At 41.6% G+C, this 20474-nt stretch overlaps 1 protein-coding gene across 4 annotated transcripts in view; it reads right to left on the reverse strand.

The window, feature by feature from the left end:
- The window catches only part of LOC116821319 (S-adenosyl-L-methionine-dependent tRNA 4-demethylwyosine synthase TYW1-like), a 119378-nt gene that overhangs the window by 71913 nt on the left and 26991 nt on the right, over positions 1-20474 (reverse strand). For all 4 annotated transcript variants that reach the window (XM_075073939.1, XM_032774399.2, XM_032774400.2 and 1 more), the window contains 2 exons: positions 11001-11053; positions 7330-7448 (listed from right to left, as the gene is read on the reverse strand). In XM_075073939.1, the coding sequence (XP_074930040.1) occupies positions 7330-7448; positions 11001-11053 (172 nt within the window). The remainder of the gene's footprint in view (positions 1-7329; positions 7449-11000; positions 11054-20474) is intronic.

A 20474-nucleotide genomic window follows, 5' to 3' on the forward strand; every position in this document is an offset into this window, starting at 1 on the left:
TTCTAGCAGTCCCTCAGCAAATCAGTGTGGCCTACAAGTGAACCTTATTTGTATTCTCATAAAGGCCCTTGATCAACCTATATCATTTACCAATACTACCTAAAGGACCCTGGCAATTAATCATAACTTTATCCCAGGAAGATGAATGCTCCTATGATGTAAATATTTACGATAAAGCAACTGCTAGTTTACTACCATGGGCAAGTTCCATAAACACTATTTGCTTAAAATGGAAAAAGGTCAGTGGATTTACTGCACACCTTTACAGAACAAGGAGTTATTTTCCACTGTGAAAAAGTAGCCCAGTCCATTATAAAGAAACAAATAGCAGAAAAAAAATTGAAGTGTCAGAGTCTGCCTGCCTAGGTAACTCAGAGTGGAATACCAGCAATAGGAAGCTTCTACAGACAGTATGGGGAAGTATGGTCTAGTGGTTGGGGATTGAAAAATCAACACTCCTAGAACATATTCTTTGTTTGCTACTAACTCTCAGTGTGGCCTTGGGCATGTCATTTATCCACCCTTAGTTTCAATCAGCAGCAACAACTTTACTCGGTCACCAAAGATGGTTCTGTGCTATATATTTCTTTTGTTTGTTTTATTTTGGGGGCTAGGATGAGGAGGGGAAAGAGTTGGGGTTAAGAGCCATGTAATTTGGTAGAACATGCTTTTTCTAATAGAGACCTTTGAAATGCATTAAGAAAACAAGTACTTCTCAGAATTCAGTCGAGTGTATCTAATATTCTTTCCCTAAGGAAATGTGTATTGCAATCAACACAACTGCTCCCCACTTAACAAGAATGAGGAAACATGGAAGCTTCTCCTTCAAAATCAACTCATAAGACTGTTTCTAGCATTCTGTCAAAAATGAATTGGCAAGACAGAGTGCCATTTCACCAACCATGTGCAATAATTAGCAGAGGAAAGTGAGCTCTGTGCTCCCAATAGTTTTCTTATATTGTTATGCCTTTTGAGCCGAGCGGCTAGCCATACTTCAGGGCCCTGAGGATGTTCCAGATGGAAGCAGATGTTGATGGAGTCTGGTATTTTCTTTGATGCAGTCTTGTTTATTTATAAGGCAAGTACAGAGTCCTGCTTCTCTGAACACAGAAGGAATCAAAAACCAAAAGAGCAATTTCTTAGCTTACAGCCCCAAACCTTTTTATCCAACAACCCAAAAGCAGTATCTTTTCCCAGGGTATATATCGTGCTCAGAAGCTACTGCTCAGCTTTCTTGCTTTTTCACCTCTGAGCCTCTGTCTGTTCTGCCATCCCTCACACCCACCCAAAAACAACAGCAAAACCCCACCACCCAACTAGTCCGAAACTCCTGGGCAGGGTCACCTAACCCTTTCGTCTTAGGTAGTGGCTTGTGATTGATTTGTCCTTACAGTTACCTTAAATACACAGTAAATTCATACACACCAATCTCAAGAAGGTTTTTACTCAACCCATAACAATGCCTTACCAGCTCATAACAATATTCATTACTGATACTATAGTACTGTAACACAAAAGCTTTACAGTCACAGAGAAAACCACTGACATAAAAGGTACGAGATATCAAACATAGTTTTAAGATACAAAAGTGGGAGTGATGAAAAGTATGGATTTCAGTACTGGTATGCTGTTGAGACTGGAAAATTAATGTTGAGGGAAAGGTATCTCAATAATGATATCAGCTAGCTTTTCAAAAATGTTTTTTGTCCATATAAAGGAGGAAAGTATCATCTTCATTTCACAGATGGGAAAAACTGAAGCAGAGAGCTAAAGTGACTTGCCCAAGGTCATCCAGTAAATCAGTGGCAGAGCCAAGAATAGAAGCCAAGTCCCAACCCAGTATCCTGTCCGCTGGACCAGACTGCCTGGTTTTAGAGGACTTTTTGAATACATATTATTGTTTACTCACTATGTGACCTTGGGCAAATTATTTTACTTTGCTGTACACCTCAGCTTCCCCTTCTGTATAACAGGGATAATAATATTCCTTACTTTGTAGGGCACTCGTGGAAAATACTATCTAAGTGGAGAGTACTACTGTGTATATATATAGTGAGACCTATTCCCCATCCTATATTGCCCGGAACTGACAAGGCAGAATTTAATTAGGTATTTATACTGAACTGAGCACCTCCTAAAGAAGTTGCTACAAAACAGAGGTGGCAGCCACAGAAGCCACTGTACCTATAGGCCTGTGGAAGGTATTCTCTGCTCTCCATTCAAATAACCTTTTTGTTAGCATGTTTCCACCATTTATTGCTGGCACCAAACCCAAGCTATATATTATGCAAACCATCCGGCTTACCCTCATGTTTGAAGTCAATTGAACTGTACCTGTGGAAGGAATCCAGAATTAAGCCCTGTGACAGAATTTTCCCAGTTCCTTACCCGGCAACAGGGGAAAATAAACTAAAGCCCCACGCTGCCACTCAGCCCAAGGCTCTTTCCTCAAGGCTGGCGTTATTAATATAAACGAACTAAAAACAAGACCAAAGCTGGTTGGGTCATCACCACTACCCATTGTTCAAGCCTCCAGCAAGCCATCCTTTCTCTGGCTAGCTGTGCCTCTGCTTTAGCCCTACCCCAGGTTACCCGGGTGATAGGCAGGAACCTCCTTACACATAGAGACTTAACAAGCACCTTTATACATCATCACACAGGTGCTGAAACCCATAGGGTCCTTACTACTGAGCCAGTGTGACCAGCAAAGGAAAGCAGGGGTTGGGACAGTCTGGTCTTATGGAAAACAAAAAACTAGAGGACAATCAAGCCTGTAGAGAAGGCTAAAGCTAGAGTTTAGGTAATGCTAGTTTTGAATTACCTTGTTTTTGTTAACAGAACAAACCCCTACAGGAAGATGACTTCACTTATTAAAATTAGTAGGTTGTTTGGCGATGGCAGGGGCCTTCTCCGGCTTACAGGGTCCAATTCTATTTAATGTAATTCTATTACATCCCAGTGTTGCTAACTTTTGTGATTTTTATCAGGATATTTAATGTTTCTCTAAAAGCCTGAGCTTCTGGAATCAAGTTATTAGATGAGAGTCTGCTTTTGTTGGTTTTGTTTTTAAAAAGGTACGTTTCTTGCCCTCCCAACCGCAGAGAAAAGCTTGAGAACCTGAAAACTTACTACGTATTTCTTTTCAAAATTTAATTATTTCTGGGGGCCTGACTCTTGCTCTTTGAACACTGTGGATTGGCAATACAGATATTCAAGTACTACTGTAAGGAAATCCATCTCTGAGGAGTGCAAGCCACGAAATTTCAGGTTGCTGTACCAGTGAAAGACTGATCATTTGGACACAGCTATAACCAATGTAGTGTTAAAAGAAGAAATATGAGCTAATAGGGTATTTTATTCCGGTTGCCTCCTACTCAAATACAAAATAATAAAACCTATTAGTTGAAATCTTATTTAACTGCTTCATCTCTCCACAGTAATTGATTGGGTTTTAGACACTCAGCCAAAGGATATAATCAAATTAGGTTTGCTTCGTGATCTCCTAAGTAATCATGACATAATATGCATGGTGTCGGAAAACTCGGTCAGTACGCTCTCTCTAACTGATTAAAAGATTTGGTCACTTAAATTTTTCCATTTAAACAATTAAGCTGAAGAGACACAACAAATACAGTGGACAGATCAAGAGCAATAATGGATGGTGACAGACTAAATTTTTTTTTTTTTGTAAAGTGAATTATTAGTTTGGGATATTTATGTATTATAATAATTAAAGGTTGTTCCTTCTCCCATTGCCAATTTCTACTCACTTTACTAAGACATGAATAAGCCCTTAAAAAACAGGCATATTATCCCTTGAGCCCCGTGAAGAGACTATAGTATTAGCATATGACAACAATGTGTACATTGAGCTTAGGAAATCCTGGGCCAAGTTTAATCCTGCTTGTCTCTGAATGGAAGAAGTATTGAAGACAGAGCACCCCTAATTGCTTCCTTTCACCAATGCTGGGCATTATATCTACACAAGGCACGATGCTTCCACAGATGATGGAATGAGCCAAACCACACTTTTAAAAAGAAGGGATTCAGGCTGCTGAGTTGAATGTGCCAAGGGTCGAGCCATGGCCACACTCAAGCATATGACCTTTAGGACGATGAACATCACAACCAATGCTAGCTAGCACCCCCCTTGAGTGAAGACAGCCAAACTACAGTCATGCCTTGCCAGGGCAGTTGGGTAGGGAAAGAGGCTCCTTGTGCCTTTTCCCCACCTGCACTGGGATAGTCATCATTTACCAATATGGGTATGTCTATACTGAAAAAAAAAAAAAACGAAACGCAGCAGCAAGTCTCAGAGCCCAGGTCAATTGGCTCAGGCTTGTGCTGCAGGGCTAACAATAGCAGTGTAGGCGTTCAGGCTCGGGCTGGAACCTGTGCTCTGAAATCCAGAGAGGGGGAAGAGTGTAGAGCTAGCTGACAGGGCCAGTCAGGAGGAAAATACATATTACAAATATTTTACTAGCATTGGATCAAAAGCCATTGCCACTTGAGTCTCCAACGGCACAGATGATAACTATGACAGGTTACCCTTCGCTCTGGGGTGCCACCTGATGTACTAGAGTACCACTGAGCCTGCCTGTTCCACCTGTTGGTGCTCCCTATTACCACAGTATCTGAGTACCTCACAGCCCGGAATGTATCTATCCTCACAATAGCCCTATGAGGCAGGGCAACACCATTATCCCCATTTTACAGATGGGGAACTGAGGCACAAAGACTAAGTAACTTGCTCAAGGTCACACAGGGACTCTGTGGTGCAGTAGGAAATTAAACCTGGTCTTCCAAGTCTTAGGCCAGTGACCTAGCCACTGGACTACCTCGGCTGTACCTAGCTCCCCCAAAAAACTGGACAAAAAAAGGTAGAGACGACCCTAGATCACTGAAATTTGCTACACATCTATTTTTCAGATCTGTAATCCGTATTTTTAACTGCACCTGACAGCTGAAGAGACAATCCTCCTGTTCATACCGAAGAACTTATTAATTAGACCCATTTCACCCAAAGCAAATAAACTAGAATGTTTTTCAGCATAGTCCTCTAGAAAGTGATTTCCTTGCACTCAGTTTGTCACCATTAGCAAAATCCGTTTTCCAGCATTACTATTCATTAGTGCTATTCCATTTCCAACATTATTTTAAAAAGTGACAAATGGCCTCCACAGAGCTATGAGTTAGAGTTATATGGCGGGTGTCACACTTGGTGATTTATCCCAATTATCGTACTTTCAAATTTACTCTTCCTTGGCGTTTCTGATTCAGCCCCATACTTCAAGACACAGAATCCTGCCGACAGAAAATACTGTAGTTGGGTTGTTTTGGAGGGGAACGGTATTAAATTTTCTGTAATAGAACATGAGATACCAAAAAGCTCTGTTTGGATGGTTTTATTGCTTTCTATTTTACGTTTATGTTACGCCCCATCTGTGTTGGGATTGGGTACACAATTACACACACGTCAAAATCGCTCCTAATGGCACAGTTACCATTGCAGAATTAACTGCACCATTACAAACTCAAGTCTTGAAAAGAGAAAAAAGAAAGAACAACACTACATTTTGTTTCCTAGTTACAGAATAGTTATGACATACTTTAGAATAGAGTGGGAAAACACCACCCATTAACCATGCCATATGAAATTCATGGTGTCCTTTTAAACCATGAGGTGTGGAGAGCCTATTTAGGATTACAGTACCAATTAAGGCTCAAGTGTTGATTTAAATAGGATGGCCAATACAGAACGCTTGAACTTAGCATTTACATAGTAGTTATTGTCAAAGTCCTTTTCAAAATAACATCAATTGGTCTGCACTGGAACTGTTATTTAAAATACTTTTACTCTTGAATTTGCAGACTACACCTCTACCCCAATATAATGCGACCCGATATAACACGAATTCGGATATAAGGTGGTAAAGCAGCGCTCCGGGGGAGCGGGGCTGCATGTTCCGGTGGATCAAAGCAAGTTCGAAATAACGCGGGTTCACCTATAATGCAATAAGATTTTTTCACTCCCGAGGACAGCATTATATAGGGGCAGAGGTGTATCAAAACAGGGGACATTCAGGGGAATGCAACTGTTTTCACAGGATGATCTTGAGAGGTCCGGCACGCTAGCAGAATATGAAAACGAATGGTGTCTATGTGCTCTTGGGGAGAAATAATACCCAAGCTAAGTACAGTTTGAACGGAATCAGACAGAAGAAGAAAGAACAGTTGAGAAGTTGAAATAATTTTCAGCTACTCCCATTCATCACATTTTCCCTTCAGTGTTTTTATTTATACTGAGGGTTACATTCTTTCCCACCAGGCCTACTTGGCCCTCTCTACTCAGGCAAAAAAATTCCTGCTGCATACTATGAAATTTTTACCTGAGTAAGGAGTGCTAGTTCAGGTATTATCTTAAATTTCAGTTCTCAACAAAGCTCACGCCCCTCAAGGCACTATTAACAAAACCATTCATCTTGGTGTGGGTACTCGGGAACGCACGCACACACACAAGAGAGACCCAGGTTCATACAACCTAGAACATATGAACACATTTATTTAACCCTTCTGTGACCCTGCACCATGTAGAAGTTGACTCTTTTTTTCCAGCTGAATCAGGTCCCATGATGGCGTATTAGTGGTTGGTATTTTTTCCAGTGGACTTAACGCTGCAAGAAAAAACTAGCTGCATAGTAAAGCACAGCTTGTTCAGTATCTTGGCTAGCTCCTTTATAGCCTAAATGTCATCTTTCCAGATGATAAATGCTTTAGAAACTCAAGGCTGCTTTTGAAATTGTTCCCATTCTCACTATCGAAACTGCAAGAACATACACTGAATTAATTCTTCCACCAAATTCTCAGGCATTATAAAAGGATCTTTTTAAAATGTCTTTTAAAAATGTCATACAAATGGATTAAAAATTCAAGAGGGCTATTAAACCAAATTTATCATATTAATATTATCGTACTCTGGATGCAAAATTTGGCAGCCTCTGGTAATGAAACACCTTAAACTTAAAAACCTCCCATTTGCAATTGTAACAAGAAGGGCATTGAGATACTGACCCTGCAACTGGATTTCCACAAGCAAGCACATGTCCAGTTGCAAGAGCAAGGCTATGTGTTACTAAGCGTGTGTACACATCACACAACAGATTATCAGCATGCAACAAATCAGATTTAATTTTTTGAATTATTGTTTGCTGAATAGGTATGCTGAGTTCACAGAATTGCAAGCAGGTCTTTCTCTCATGCTAAGAATCCAGGAGGAGATTATAAACACACCCATTAATGCACCAAAGTAAATCATCATCAGTACTTTACCTCCAGCAAAACACACATTTGTTTGCACAAGCTAGGCTCGGTGTGGTCTCCATGCAGCGGTGACTTTCAATGCCATAAAAAGTGTGTTTGTAGCAGCCTCCTCTACCTCGCAGCATCGACTAGAAACAGGAAAAGAAAAAGGCATATAGAAGTTTAACAGTTTGCAATCAAATGATGCAAAAAGCACAATCTAGAAAAACAAGCTTTGCCAGCTCCAGACACATTCCAGTTTCTTTCATAGAAAGAAATAAGACAATGGATCAAACTTAATTCTTACTCCCATTACACAGTAGATCAAACTAGATTATCACAATGGTTTCTTCTGGCTTTACAACCTAGGAACATATGAAAACTCCAATGTAACTGACTTCATAGAGATTTATACTTGTAATTAATTAGCTCAGTAACCTGAATACCAATAAGTAGAGGCGGCTCCAGACATTTTGCCGCCCCAGGCACGGAGGGTCTGCTGTTCCCACGGCTTCAGCAGACCTCCTGCAGGCACGCCTGTGGGAGGTCCACTGAACCTGCGGGACCAGCGGACCCTCCGCAGGTACGCCTGCGGGAGGTCCACCAAAGCCGCGGGACCAGCAGACCCTCCTCAGGCGAGCTGCCGAAGGCACCCTGCCTGCCGCCCTAGCGGCAACCGGCAGAGCGCCCCCTGCGGCTTGCCGCCCCAGGCATGTGCTTGGAGCGCTGGTGCCTGGAGCCGCCTCTGCCAATAAGGCTGCTTAAAATAAGCTTCTTTTTGCCAAAGAATCCACAGCAAAGTCAATGCATTGGAATGGAGATTAAGTCCCCAATGCTGTAGTAACTGCAATACAGCAACACTCAAACATCTTTACAGGCATTTCTTTAAGTTTTGCATCATTTTTGTTTTTAATATTGTCATATGAAATGCTGTATGGTTATTTGTTCCCCTAACAGATCTTCAATTTCAATCATCAGCCACTTTGATTTTCAAATCCATCCATGGACAGATTCCACAAGCCAGGTTAAGTGTAAGCAGTAGGTCACAATAATGACGGATACCGTCGATTTGAGAAAATTCATGGGAAGCAGATCAGTGTACAACAGCTTATGTATGTACCTATATAAAAAGTTTACATCAGTGCTGGAAAATTCATGATTCTCCTTTACAGGAAGGAAACAAAGTTCTAGCTTAAACATCATTTTTTCTTAAGTAGTATCAAGCACCACATCTGTTATTAAAGCTTTCAGCCTTACAAAAATACTCACTATCAATAACCAACAGGTTAAGCCACTTAGCTGTAAATTTAAACGTAACTTTCTTGTAAAAAGTTACTACAAATAGTAATAAAAATCAATTTAAAGGCTGCCTTATTAAACATCCACTTGTTTTAATTCTCCTGAAAAAACTGCTTCTTTTTCTCAATCCTAATCTAAATAATACAAACCCTCTTTTACACCAAGAGTCTGTTCCAGGAGGACTGCATTATCTCCTTAAACCTGGGTTTTCAGCATCTATCCAGGGGTTCTCAAACTAGGGGTCGTGACCCCTTTGGGGGTCACAAGGTTATTACTTGGGGGGTCGCGAGCTGTCAGCCTCCACCCCACCCTCACTTCACCTCCAGCATTTATAATAGTGTTAAATATTTTTAAAAATGTATTTTTAAATTTATATGCGGGGGTCGCACTCAGAGCTTGCTGTGTGAAAGGGGTCACCAATACAAAAGTTTGAGAACCACTGTTCCCTTAGGAATTTGCAGTCTATTTAGAATGTCTGTTGGTTGGGACAGACACTGTTTTCTGGGTTTTTTGCACAACACATCAGATGAACAACAACAAATGGGACAGGATCAAGAGGGAAAGAGGAATATAATGGGTTAACTTTTAAACCAAACCCTTTTAAACAAAAAGCCTCAGTGAGCCAAATTGAAGTTTCATCCTCTCAGAGAAAAAGAAAATACACCTAACACCTAACCATTACAGTAATTATGCACAAAGTGATTTAAAAAAAAAAAAAAAGGCAGGGGTTAAAAAAGGTGATTGTGCCCTCTGCCTCCAACCAGGTGTTAAATTATTATTTGTATTATCGTAGCACCTAGGAGTCCTTGAACCCCTTGCTTGGTGCTGTACAGAACAGCGCAGAACAAAAACATAGTCCCTGCCCAATGCCATATTTGTATGGATTTTAGAAGATGCACATCATCTAAGAGAGCCAGATAGTGCAGATAGATATTCTGAGATGCCCAGAAGTACAAATTATTCGTACCTGCCAATTCTTTTCTGTAATATGGCAAAGCATAAATATATCAGTTAAGATGGACTGTACAGCTTGTTTTCGTTAATAAACCTTAGGCCTACTTCTGTTTTCCATTGGTTTAAACTGAATCTACTAAAATCAATTAAGATACAGTATGAAACTGGTAACTTAGGCCAGATAAGTTCGGGATAACTACGTAGTGCCTCCATCCATTCCCAAATTGTACTTTGATACTTTTTAATGGGTTTTATGTAATATTGCTTGAAGCGACGGCACTTTAAAACAAATCAGGTCTCTATTCTTCGCTCTCATTAGCAGCACTGACCAACTCGGACAACTTTTTCTTTAAGCATATCGCTGCCTCCTAGTATGTTAAAAACCACAGAAGGAATGTTTTTTAAAGTAATTTTACAGCCCACTTTTTGCAATCGATGCAGTGGTCACCAAAAGCATTAGCAGGATCAATATGCCTTACAAAATATTCATGGCAGTACAGCAGGGTGCGCTTTAAACCATTCACAGGTGCAGATATTGTGATGTGACACTTCTCCATCAGGCATTTCAGTAAAAACTAGATTCAGCCACCCATGTTGGCAATCATCATTCAAAGAGTTCTTTTCAAAACAGACCAAGCTAATCGTGCGCCAAAAACAGACACACCAGGGAACTTATCACTGCCATGACTCCAGAATTAAAGATGTGTCAGCACGTTCAATAGAAGTGCTTAATCCCAGAGTCTATAATTCTGAGAATGTTTTAGTAAAATACACACTGAATTTGCAAAATTCATAACATTCTCTGTTTTTCCAATGAGGGGAGAGAGCAGACCCTTTAGATCAGTCACAAAACTAGGATCATAGGGCTTAAAGGAGGGGCGGGGCAATATTATATAATTCAACTTTCAGAATCTAACACACTAGTAAAGTTATTTTACTCCTTAGAAATAAAATCCATTTTACTGATTAACAAATGCAGAAAATCCAAGGACAAGGCAGTACAACCACAGAAAACCAGAAACAACAGTTAAAGGACAAACTGGTCTGAATACCCTGCTACAGCTAGGTGAGTTTTACGATGAAATGTGTCGTCTTTGCTTTACAAGACCTTGCCTCTGTGGTGAAAACCATCTCCCCAACATTCCCAATTATATTTCATGTTATATATTACTGCAGACAGGAGCTACAACAACAGGAATAAGCTGCAGAAAATGAGACTACTTAAGAGAGTGGCTCCAGCTTCTTTGCCTAAATCATATTTCCACTCTTCACAGCAGGAATTTAATAAATCAAAACGCAAAGCGACAACATTATAGACAGCTTAAGGTTTGGTTACAGGTAATTATTTTCAAATGGTTATTTTGGACAGAGAAGAGTCACACCTGATTTAGGTCTCTAGATGTTTGTTTGTGTTAGTGCTGCAAAACCTTAAAAAAATAAAAAGGTACCTTTGTCCACCGACAAAGCTTCACACCAGAATGGCTTCCAATCAATTTGTAACCTGGACAGAAAAAAGGGAAAGGTTAGTTCCATTGATTTTAAGCTGCAGTAACTGGCACACAAAATTAATCTAGTCTCAGAGTATTAACATCTCCCTGCCCCGCTAAAAATTAAAGGTGTTCATATGGCGGATGTGACACGATACTAGAGCTTGTCTATATGGAGAGCTAATGACTGCAAGCCAGAGTGTGATGTGCAGCACCACTAGCTCGCTGCACACTAACTCATCACGTGCCCCCCGCTACGAAGTGCACTACGGAACTTTTGGTACAGTGTAGTGATGTCCACACAGCAAACTAGTGCTTGGTGAGCTAGTGTGCTGGAGAGTCACACCTTGTCTACATAAAGAGTTAGTGTGTGGCAAGCTGAGCCCTAAGTCAACATGGTAGAGAAACTTAACATACTTATGAACAATTCCCTGCATTAGAGCTATTTCATTGATACCATCAGCCTTGTTTTATTCTCGCGAGCCCAGACCTCAGAGGGAAAGCCACATGCCACTCAAAACTGACTCCACCTCATTCAGGATGACTGCTCATCGTTTACAGATGATATATTTATATTGTCCAGTCTCCCTCTGATGAAAAGAGGGTGGCCCCAACATGGGGCCACATAACACAGTGGCAGACTCTAAGACAAAGCACAGTGACAAAGAGTCTGTGTTGAGGCATCCGCTACTTAGGCACATTGTAACTATGGCAGAATCACAGCAGCAAGCTAGCCAGTTAGCTCCAAACCAGTCATACAGAGGATGGACTCTCTCTTCGGGGCAAAAGGAAATAGGGTCTGGAACACAAGAGGTCTTCAGGAATAACCCTGGGAACAGCTAAACCTGAGGGAGGAAATCTTAGGCAGAAAGGGGTAAATCTGAACTATCTGCATGGTGCAAAGTCCAGGTGCTTATAGGTTTCTAGGGTAGGGCTAAAGGGTACAAAGCAGACATCAATGTAGGAAAGACCTTTCAGTCTCATAATGCATCATCTAGCCCTTCAGAAAGGTGCAGGAAACAAAAGCACAGCTTATACCCAGAACAAGACTTATCACACCTCTGCTCATCTCTTCCAGAAGCTTCTCCCACACTAGTGTCTCTGCCCAGTTCTGAAGGGGGCACCTCAGGAGAACGATTGTTCCATCTTCATGCCCTTTCAACATAGACTCAAGAGTACTAGCAAATAGCCTATGAGAAGTGATATTTGTTCACTAAAACGGGGCAGAGACCAACCCAGGGCCTCATGTAGGCTGCTAAATAGCCAGAGTATGTCATTCTCCAAACTGTCCCGACCTTAAATTAGAACCCTAGCAGTGACTCTTCCCCTGGACAAGCAAGGTTGACAGACCAAGGAGAATCACAGCCAGCTCTCCTCAGCCCACTCATGCCGCAACAGTGATAAGAATCAGAAATGGAAAGGAGAATGATGGGCTTGAAATGGAGAGAAGCAGGAAGGAAGCCTCAGGATTTTAAACTGGACTCAAGATATTGTGGGCCAGATACTCAGCTGGTGTAAATTGGGGTAACTCCAGTGTCTTTAGTGGAGTTACGCTGATTTACACCAGCTAAGACTCCAACCCTATATTCTGAAAATAATGTAAATTTGACATCACAACAGTATTAACACACATTTCTTCAAATTCATTGGGATGAGGGGATTATTTAGATGATGTTCATTAAGCTCTAAGCACTATTACCCTAAATAGTCTACATTAGGTTATTTTCATGTTTGGAAAACAAAATGCTTAGATACCGAAATGTCTGTAAGATTTAAATTCACTACGAAATGGGCACAAAGAGATAAGTGGGATTCGGAAAGCCCCCTTGCCTAACTCAGACCAAATGCAGAGCTCTTTACTAATCAATGCAGACTGGACACCCACAGACCCAAAAGTTTACCTCAGCTAGCTAGTTTTTCTTGGTTAATTCCAGCAGATGTTTATAATGTTTATTCTTTTAAGGCAAATAAAAGTTTATGAATCAAGTCCTCCTTCCTGCCCAGAAGCATGAGCTAGATATAAAAACCTACCATTCGGCACACAGAACCAATCACTGCCACCCACAGCGAATCAAAGAGCGGAATTAGTGTGTTTATTTTACGTTCTTCACTTGTGAAGTTATCACACACATCTCATTGCAACCAGGCTCAGAGTGATGCTCCATCCTGATATACATACCTCCGAAGCCGCAATGAAGTCAGTGCAAAATTAAAATGAGAGTAAGAATCTGAGTCAGATGTACCAAGTACAAATAAAGCAGCATGATAAACTGCAAGCACAGGAGGCTGTGCAACTATTTTATCCACTGAGCATATACAGCACTCAACGGGCTATTTGTGTTCGTAGGTATTGAGCACCCTCCACCTCCTACTGAAGTCAAAGGAAGTAGAGAGCACTTCAAAAGGACTAGCCGAAAGCATGTTACGTAAGCAGAAGTTACACAAAAATTAATTCTGATGGACAATGAACTATGGCCTGTCAAAAATCCTATGGGCCAGAATGAATTACTTCAATGGAGAGAGACTTGTGCCTACCCCCAAAAGCTTACAGTGGACAAACTGGAGAAAGTTCAGAGAAGAGCAACAAAAATGGTTAAAGGTCTAGAAAACATGACTTTTGAGGGAAGATTGAAAAAATTGGCTTTGTTTAGTCTGGAAAAGAGAAGAATGAGGGGAACACGGTAACAGTCTTCAAGTACAGAAAAGGCTGTTACAAGGAGGAGGAAGAAAAATTATTCTCTTTAACATCTGAGGATATAACAAGCAGCAATGGGCTTAAATTGCAGCAAGGGAGGTCTAGGTTGTATATTAGGAAAAAATTCCTGTAAGGGTGGTCAAGCACCGGAATAAATTGCCTAGGAAGGTTGTATAATCTGTCACTGGAGATTTTTTAAGAGCAGGTTAGACAAACACCTGTCAGGGATGGTCTAGATAATACTTAGTCCTGGTGGACTAGACTAGATGACCTCTCAAGGTCCCTTCCAGTCCACTCATTCTATGATTCTATGAATGGAACTATGCCATTTTACACCTGCTGACGGCCTGTCCCCATCTTTTTAAGAAATAACGTATTTTACTAATATATTTAGGCATCTGTGTAGCCCCCAATCAACATTTAAAATATAGGATTTATTTTCACCAAAACTACATAGAGACAGAGTTTAGAGCCAGAAGGAACCAGATTACGTACTCTGACCTCCTGTACAGCACCCGCACACTAAACCCAACAACCAAAATTAGACCAAAATATTACACACCTCAGGAGACTGTTATGCAGCACAATCAGAAAATACCAGGGGCCAGATATGCACCAGAGCCCGAGGCCCCTGCAATGGCAAGGAAATGATTCAGTGAGATATGCTCAGATAATCCTGGCAAGTGGCTCACACCCACACGCTGCAGAGGAAAGCAAAAAAACCCAAAGCCATATGAGGCATGGGAGCCTGGTCTAGTGGATAGGGCCATGTAACTGGTAGCCTGGAGACCTGGAGTCTATTCCTGGCTCTGCCACTGCCCTGCAGTATGACTTTGGGCAAGTCATTTCATTTCCCTGTGCCACTTCTTCCCCTCCTGTCCTGGGTCTTGTCTATTTAGGCTGTGAGCATTTTTGGGTAAGGACTCCCTCTTGTTAGGTTTCTGCAATGCCTACCACAGTGGGGCCCCGATTTCAACTGGAGCCTCTAGGTGCTACTGTAATTCATTTTTATTATTTGTCTGAGTAGAACTAACTGCATGTCTTCTTCCTCTCTTCCATGAAGGTTCCATTGACCACATTTGTAGCTCACATCACTCCACAGAGCTCCCACGCCTTTTTTTAAAAAAAACCTTTTACCCATTCATCAGGTGCCATTTGCAGCCCTCCATCAACTGTTTTGGGAAAGATTTATTTATTTTCTCCAAGACTATTGCACTGCATGTCAGTAAGAAAGTCTTAATATTATCATTAAAAAAAAAACCAAAACACAACCTATTATATTAAAGTTTTACTGAAAATAAAACCCATCTGCTGAAATCCCCTGTTGACCAGTTCAGGGTAATGAAAAAATCAGATCAATCTTAAGAGATGTTGAGACCCTTAAGAGACTAAAATGAAGGTTTTATTTAATGAGAGACAGAAGATTGGCCATTTTGGAATAACTATCTGGAGCTATGAACTGCATTTTCAGTGACTGGGGGGAAAAAACTGGAATGCAGGTTGCTAGTATGATAACTGAGAAGGCCCAGGGACTTCATTAGTGTTACAACAGCTGACAGTGATGTCTGGGATCCTGACCTACAATGGGATCCTGAACCTACAATATTTATTTCCCTTGAATAAGGGCCACCCACGCCAAATTCACTATGCTGAGCACCTGCAAACCTCCAATAAAGATAATGGGGACTGCATATGCTCAGCACCTCCTAAGATTTTGCTCAACATTGATGAGGGGCTGAAGCTCTTAGCCAACTTTAGCAATGAAAAGTGTCTGACTCATCTAGTTGGCCTGTGCCAGGAATTATACTATTGGAAGAAACAGCACACAGATCTACAGAGGTGCTTACAAGCAATTTATGTAGCTGGCAAGCCAAGCTCTTCACCTGCTGCATTGACTGTGTGGAAAGTTTGGTGATAATTACCTACTCAGCCATCTGAGTGGTTTCAAGAACTATTAAGTAAAGGCAAAGTCCTAAGCCAGATGAAACCCATCCCCATGCAGGTTAGTGGCTAAAGTTTAATAGCTCAGTATGGCTATTTTAACGACTAAAACCATTCCTCCAATTTCTCTAAAACCCATTTATCTATCTCCCATTTGGTCTATCAATACCGGCAGCAAGCCAGCCTAAGTAACACAGAAGACAGGAGCACAAAAGGACTGTGCATGCTCATGATTAAACTATCCAGCAGGGGTTCTCAAACTGGGGGTTGGGAGCCCCTCAGGGGGTCGTGAGGTTGTTACATGGGGGGGGGGTCACGAGCTGTCAGGCTCCACCCCAAACCCCACTTTGCCTCCAGCATTTATAATGGTGTTAAATATATTAAAAAGTGTATAAGGGGGGATTGCACTCAGAGGCTTCGTATGTGAAAGGGGTCCCCAGTACAAAAGTCTGAGAACCCCTGCTATACAGGATACGGTAGCATCTTTTGTGGGTGGAAAGGATACAGAATCAAAATGAGGCTCTTCTCTCTCATTATGTTATGTGTCTGCTACCTGACCAAAAATAATGAACTCTTCAGTGCCCAGGCCAGGACACCTTTTCATCAGCTGTGCCAGGTCACCTTCACTGTTATACTTTTTTGATTCTGTGGCAACTCTATTGATCTTCTTTCCTATTTGCTACGCTTACAATGGCCGTCTCAATTAAATCCAGCTATTGGTCCCATCTAAAAGCACTCAGGGCAAGCCTGTGCATAGATATTCCCAAGGACATTCTGAACATATTCAACTGACTTTGCTAGTAGTTTCAAGGTGTCAGCAAAGAAATTTCAAGTTTCACATCTTCCCAAATCACTTGTAATGAGATACAGGCTTAAGCAGAAAGTTTAGCTTCAATATACTCCAAATAAAAAAATGCTTTCCACACAGCACACTCTCTAATCACAACTAGATGGATTTATGGTCATACCACGGCTCAGAAGAAATACTCATCAACACATCTTTAATGACAATTCATGTAAGTCAAGCCCATGAAATACCTTTAACATCCTAAGCAGGATCATAATGAAATCAACAAAAAAAATAATTTACTGAAAGCACAAGGAGTTCAAAAGTAGGATTTTGTACCAAGTGAGCCTTCTCTAGCTGATGAATTCTGAAAAAACTAGAGATTGCCAAATGGTGAATTTCAGTAATCAAGCCTAAGTGTTATAAAAGACATGAATTATAGCCTGCAAATCAGCTTTTGAGAGAAATGAGAGTCCTCTGGCTACAATAATATGGGGATAAAAAGAACATTTGGTAATGATCTGTTCTGAAAGTCAGACTTTTAAAAGAAGAGACAGAAGCTACGTTACAGCTGTCAAGCGGCAGGGTGTACATAGTAAAAAAAATTAACCACAACTCTGACCCAAGCTGCACCATTTTTATCAAGTGATTTAAAAAAAACCCAAAAACCACTGTTTGGCATCCATACAGGGATCACATTCTATGTTCTCTGCCACTGATAGAGTGTGTTCTCCATTACAACAGCATGTCATCCATTGGAACTGAAAGCATCTTCAGAAAACTCAGATGTTCAGGCCTTGTCTGCACTAGGAAGTTTTTAACTACACTGGTATAATGAAAAAGGCAAAACTCTCTTACTATGGATGCAGTTATACTGGTCTGAGTGTGAGTGCTTATCCTGGTATAAGCTTAGCCCTGGGCTACACTACGAATTTAGGTTGACTTTAGCAGCATTAGATTGATTTAACCCAACTTCCGTCCACACAGCAAAGCCATTTTTGTCGACTTAAAGAGCTCTTAAAATCGATTTCTGTACTCCTCCCCGACGAGGGGATTAGCGCTGAAAGCGACCCTCGTCTGTTGAATTTGGGATAGTATGGATGCAATTTGATGGTATTGGCCTCCAGGAGCTGTCCCAGATTGCTCCATTGTGACTGCTCTGGCAGCACTCTCAACTCAGATGCATTGGCCAGGTAGACAGGAAAAGCCCTGCAAACTTTTGAATTTTATTTCCTGTTTGGCCAACGTAGCGAGCTGATCAGCACTGTGACCACGGAGTCCCAGAATCGCAAAAGAGCTCCAGCATGGACCGAATGGGAGGTTCTGGATTTGATTGCTGTATGGGGAGACGAATCCGTGCTATCCAAACTCCGTTCCAAAAGACAAAATGCTGGAATATTGAAAAAATGCCAGACAGAGGGACCCGCAGCAGTGCCATGTGAAGCCTACCAAAGAACCAGAGAGACAAACGGCAGCTCCGGGTCTGAGCCCCAGACATGACACTTCTATGATGAGCTGCAAGCCATTCTAGGGGGTGCCCCTACAACTACCCCACCCCTGTGCTTCGCTCCTCCCTCACCCCTCCTGGATTATCTATGTGACGAATTAATAAAGAATGCATGAAATTGAAACAACAATGACTTTATTGCCCCTGCAAGTGGAGATCAAAGGAAGGCTGTCAGCTTACAGGGAAGTAGAGTGAACCAAGGGGGCAGGTTTTCATTGAGGAGAAACAAAATAGAACTTTCACACCGTAGCCTGGCCAGTCATGAAACTGGTTTTCAAAGCTTCTCAGAAGAGCACAGCAGGGCGTGCTGTGCATCAAACCGCCCTGGTGTCTGGCTGCGTGTAATCAGCGGCCAGGTGATTTGCCTCAACCTCCCACCCTGCCATAAATGTCTCCCCCTTACTCTTACAGGTATTGTGGAGCACACAGCAAGCAATAATAACAATGGGAATATTGGTTTTGCTGAGGTCTAACCAAATCAGTAAACCGCACCAACAAGCTTTTAAACATCCAAAGGCACATTCCACCACCATCATGCATTTGCTCAGCCTAAAGCAGCCTGACTGAATCTCCATTAGACGAAACTTAAAGAAGAGAATGACCTGAAGTCATTCCCATTTTCATCCAGGCGCCCCCAACTAACCTAACCAAGGTCAGCCAGGAGCACCCACGGGACAACAGCTAGCGGTCGTATTACAACGTCTGCCATCCGCAAGGCAAGGCAAGGGGATGCTGCTGTATAGCACTGCAGCACCGCGTCTGCCAGGAGCACCCAGGAGACATACGGTGACAGTGAGTTGAGCGGACTCCATGCTTGCCGTGGTATGTCGTCTGCACAGGTAACACAGGAAAAAAGGTGATCAATGATTTTTTGCCATTGCTTTCACGGAGGAAGGGGGGCCTGACAACATGTACCCAGAATCACCTGCGACAATGTTTTTGCCCCATCAGGCATTGGGAGCTCAACCCAGAATTCCAATGAGCAGTGGAGGCTGCAGGAACTGTGGGATAGCTACCACAATGCAATGCTCCAAAAGTCGACGCTAGCCTCGGTACTGTGGACGCACACCGCCGACTTAATGTGCTTAGTGGGGTCACACACAATTGACTGAATCAAATTGATTTCTAAAAAAAAAAAACCATCTTCTATTAAATTGACCTAATTTCGTACTGTAGACATAACCCTTAATATAGTTCAGTAAGTGAAGTGAGCTATACACTAGTATGAGGTACCTTTGTATCAGTATAACTGCACGCACAGTAGAAGTTGTACTGTTAACTGCATCAGTACAAATTAACACCACTAATCAATATAGTTATACAACTATCTAGTGCAGACCAGCCCTAAGTAGCACAGAAACATAGGGAACATCACAATGGAAGGTCATTGCCAAAACACTGAAAGATGTAGGGCTGTGAAATTAAGGATTTAACCATGACAGACTGAGCTAAATAAGCAATTGAAATCACCAGGAGGTGCAAGAGCAAAAAATTAGCCACACTCCCCAATAAGGAAGAAGTCATTGCAAGCTCTGGTGATAGCAAATTCGATGCAACACTGAACTTGAAAAATCAGACAAATTCAGAGAGCTGCTGTGAACAGGATAATAAACATCCAATATATTTGTGTGGTTCTATTAAGGAGTCTCCTTAAATAAACACTCTGGTTTGAAGTGACTGCTACCTGTTAAACCTGACACTCATCAGGAGAATGTTCACAGGAATAAAGTTTCCCATTTGCTCCCACAATGCAGAAGTGGAGTGTAAAAGGGTTGCAACATAATAAGGTCACTAATACAGTAGTAATTCACCTCCAACATTAAGGATTATCGTGAAGACCATAATGCAATTTCTTTGCTTGAGCTATCACACAACAGGGGTACTTGACAAAGATTACTTTGCAGAGAAACCGGGGAGGCGGGGGGAGAGAGACAACAAAACTTACAAAGGCTGAAAGGAAACTACTGGAATTAAATTAGTACACATACAAAATGGGAAGAGACCGTCTAGGAAGGAGTATGGCAGAAAGAGATCTCGGGGTCATAGTGGACCACAAGCTAAATATGAGTCAACAGTGTGATACTGTTGCAAAAAAAGCAAAGGTGATTCTGGGCTGCATTAACAGGTGTGTTGTAAACAAGACACAAGAAGTCATTCTTCCGCTCTACTCTGCGCTGGTTAGGCCTCAACTGGAGTATTGTGTCCAGTTCTGGGCACCGCATTTCAAGAAAGATGTGGAGAAATTGGAGAGGGTCCAGAGAAGAGCAACAAGAATGATTAAAGGTCTTGAGAACATGAGCTACGAAGGAAGGCTGAAAGAATTGGGTTTATTTAGTCTGGAAAAGAGAAGACTGAGAGGGGACATGATAGCAGTTTTCAGGTATCTAAAAAGGGTGTCATCAGGAGGAGGGAGAAAACTTGTTCACCTTAGACTCAAATGATAGAAAAAGAAGCAATGGGCTTAAACTGAAGCAAGGGAGATTTAGGTTGGACATTAGGAAAAAG

Source organism: Chelonoidis abingdonii, chromosome 20 (genome assembly GCF_003597395.2).
Source record: "Chelonoidis abingdonii isolate Lonesome George chromosome 20, CheloAbing_2.0, whole genome shotgun sequence".
NCBI lineage: Eukaryota > Metazoa > Chordata > Testudines > Testudinidae > Chelonoidis > Chelonoidis abingdonii.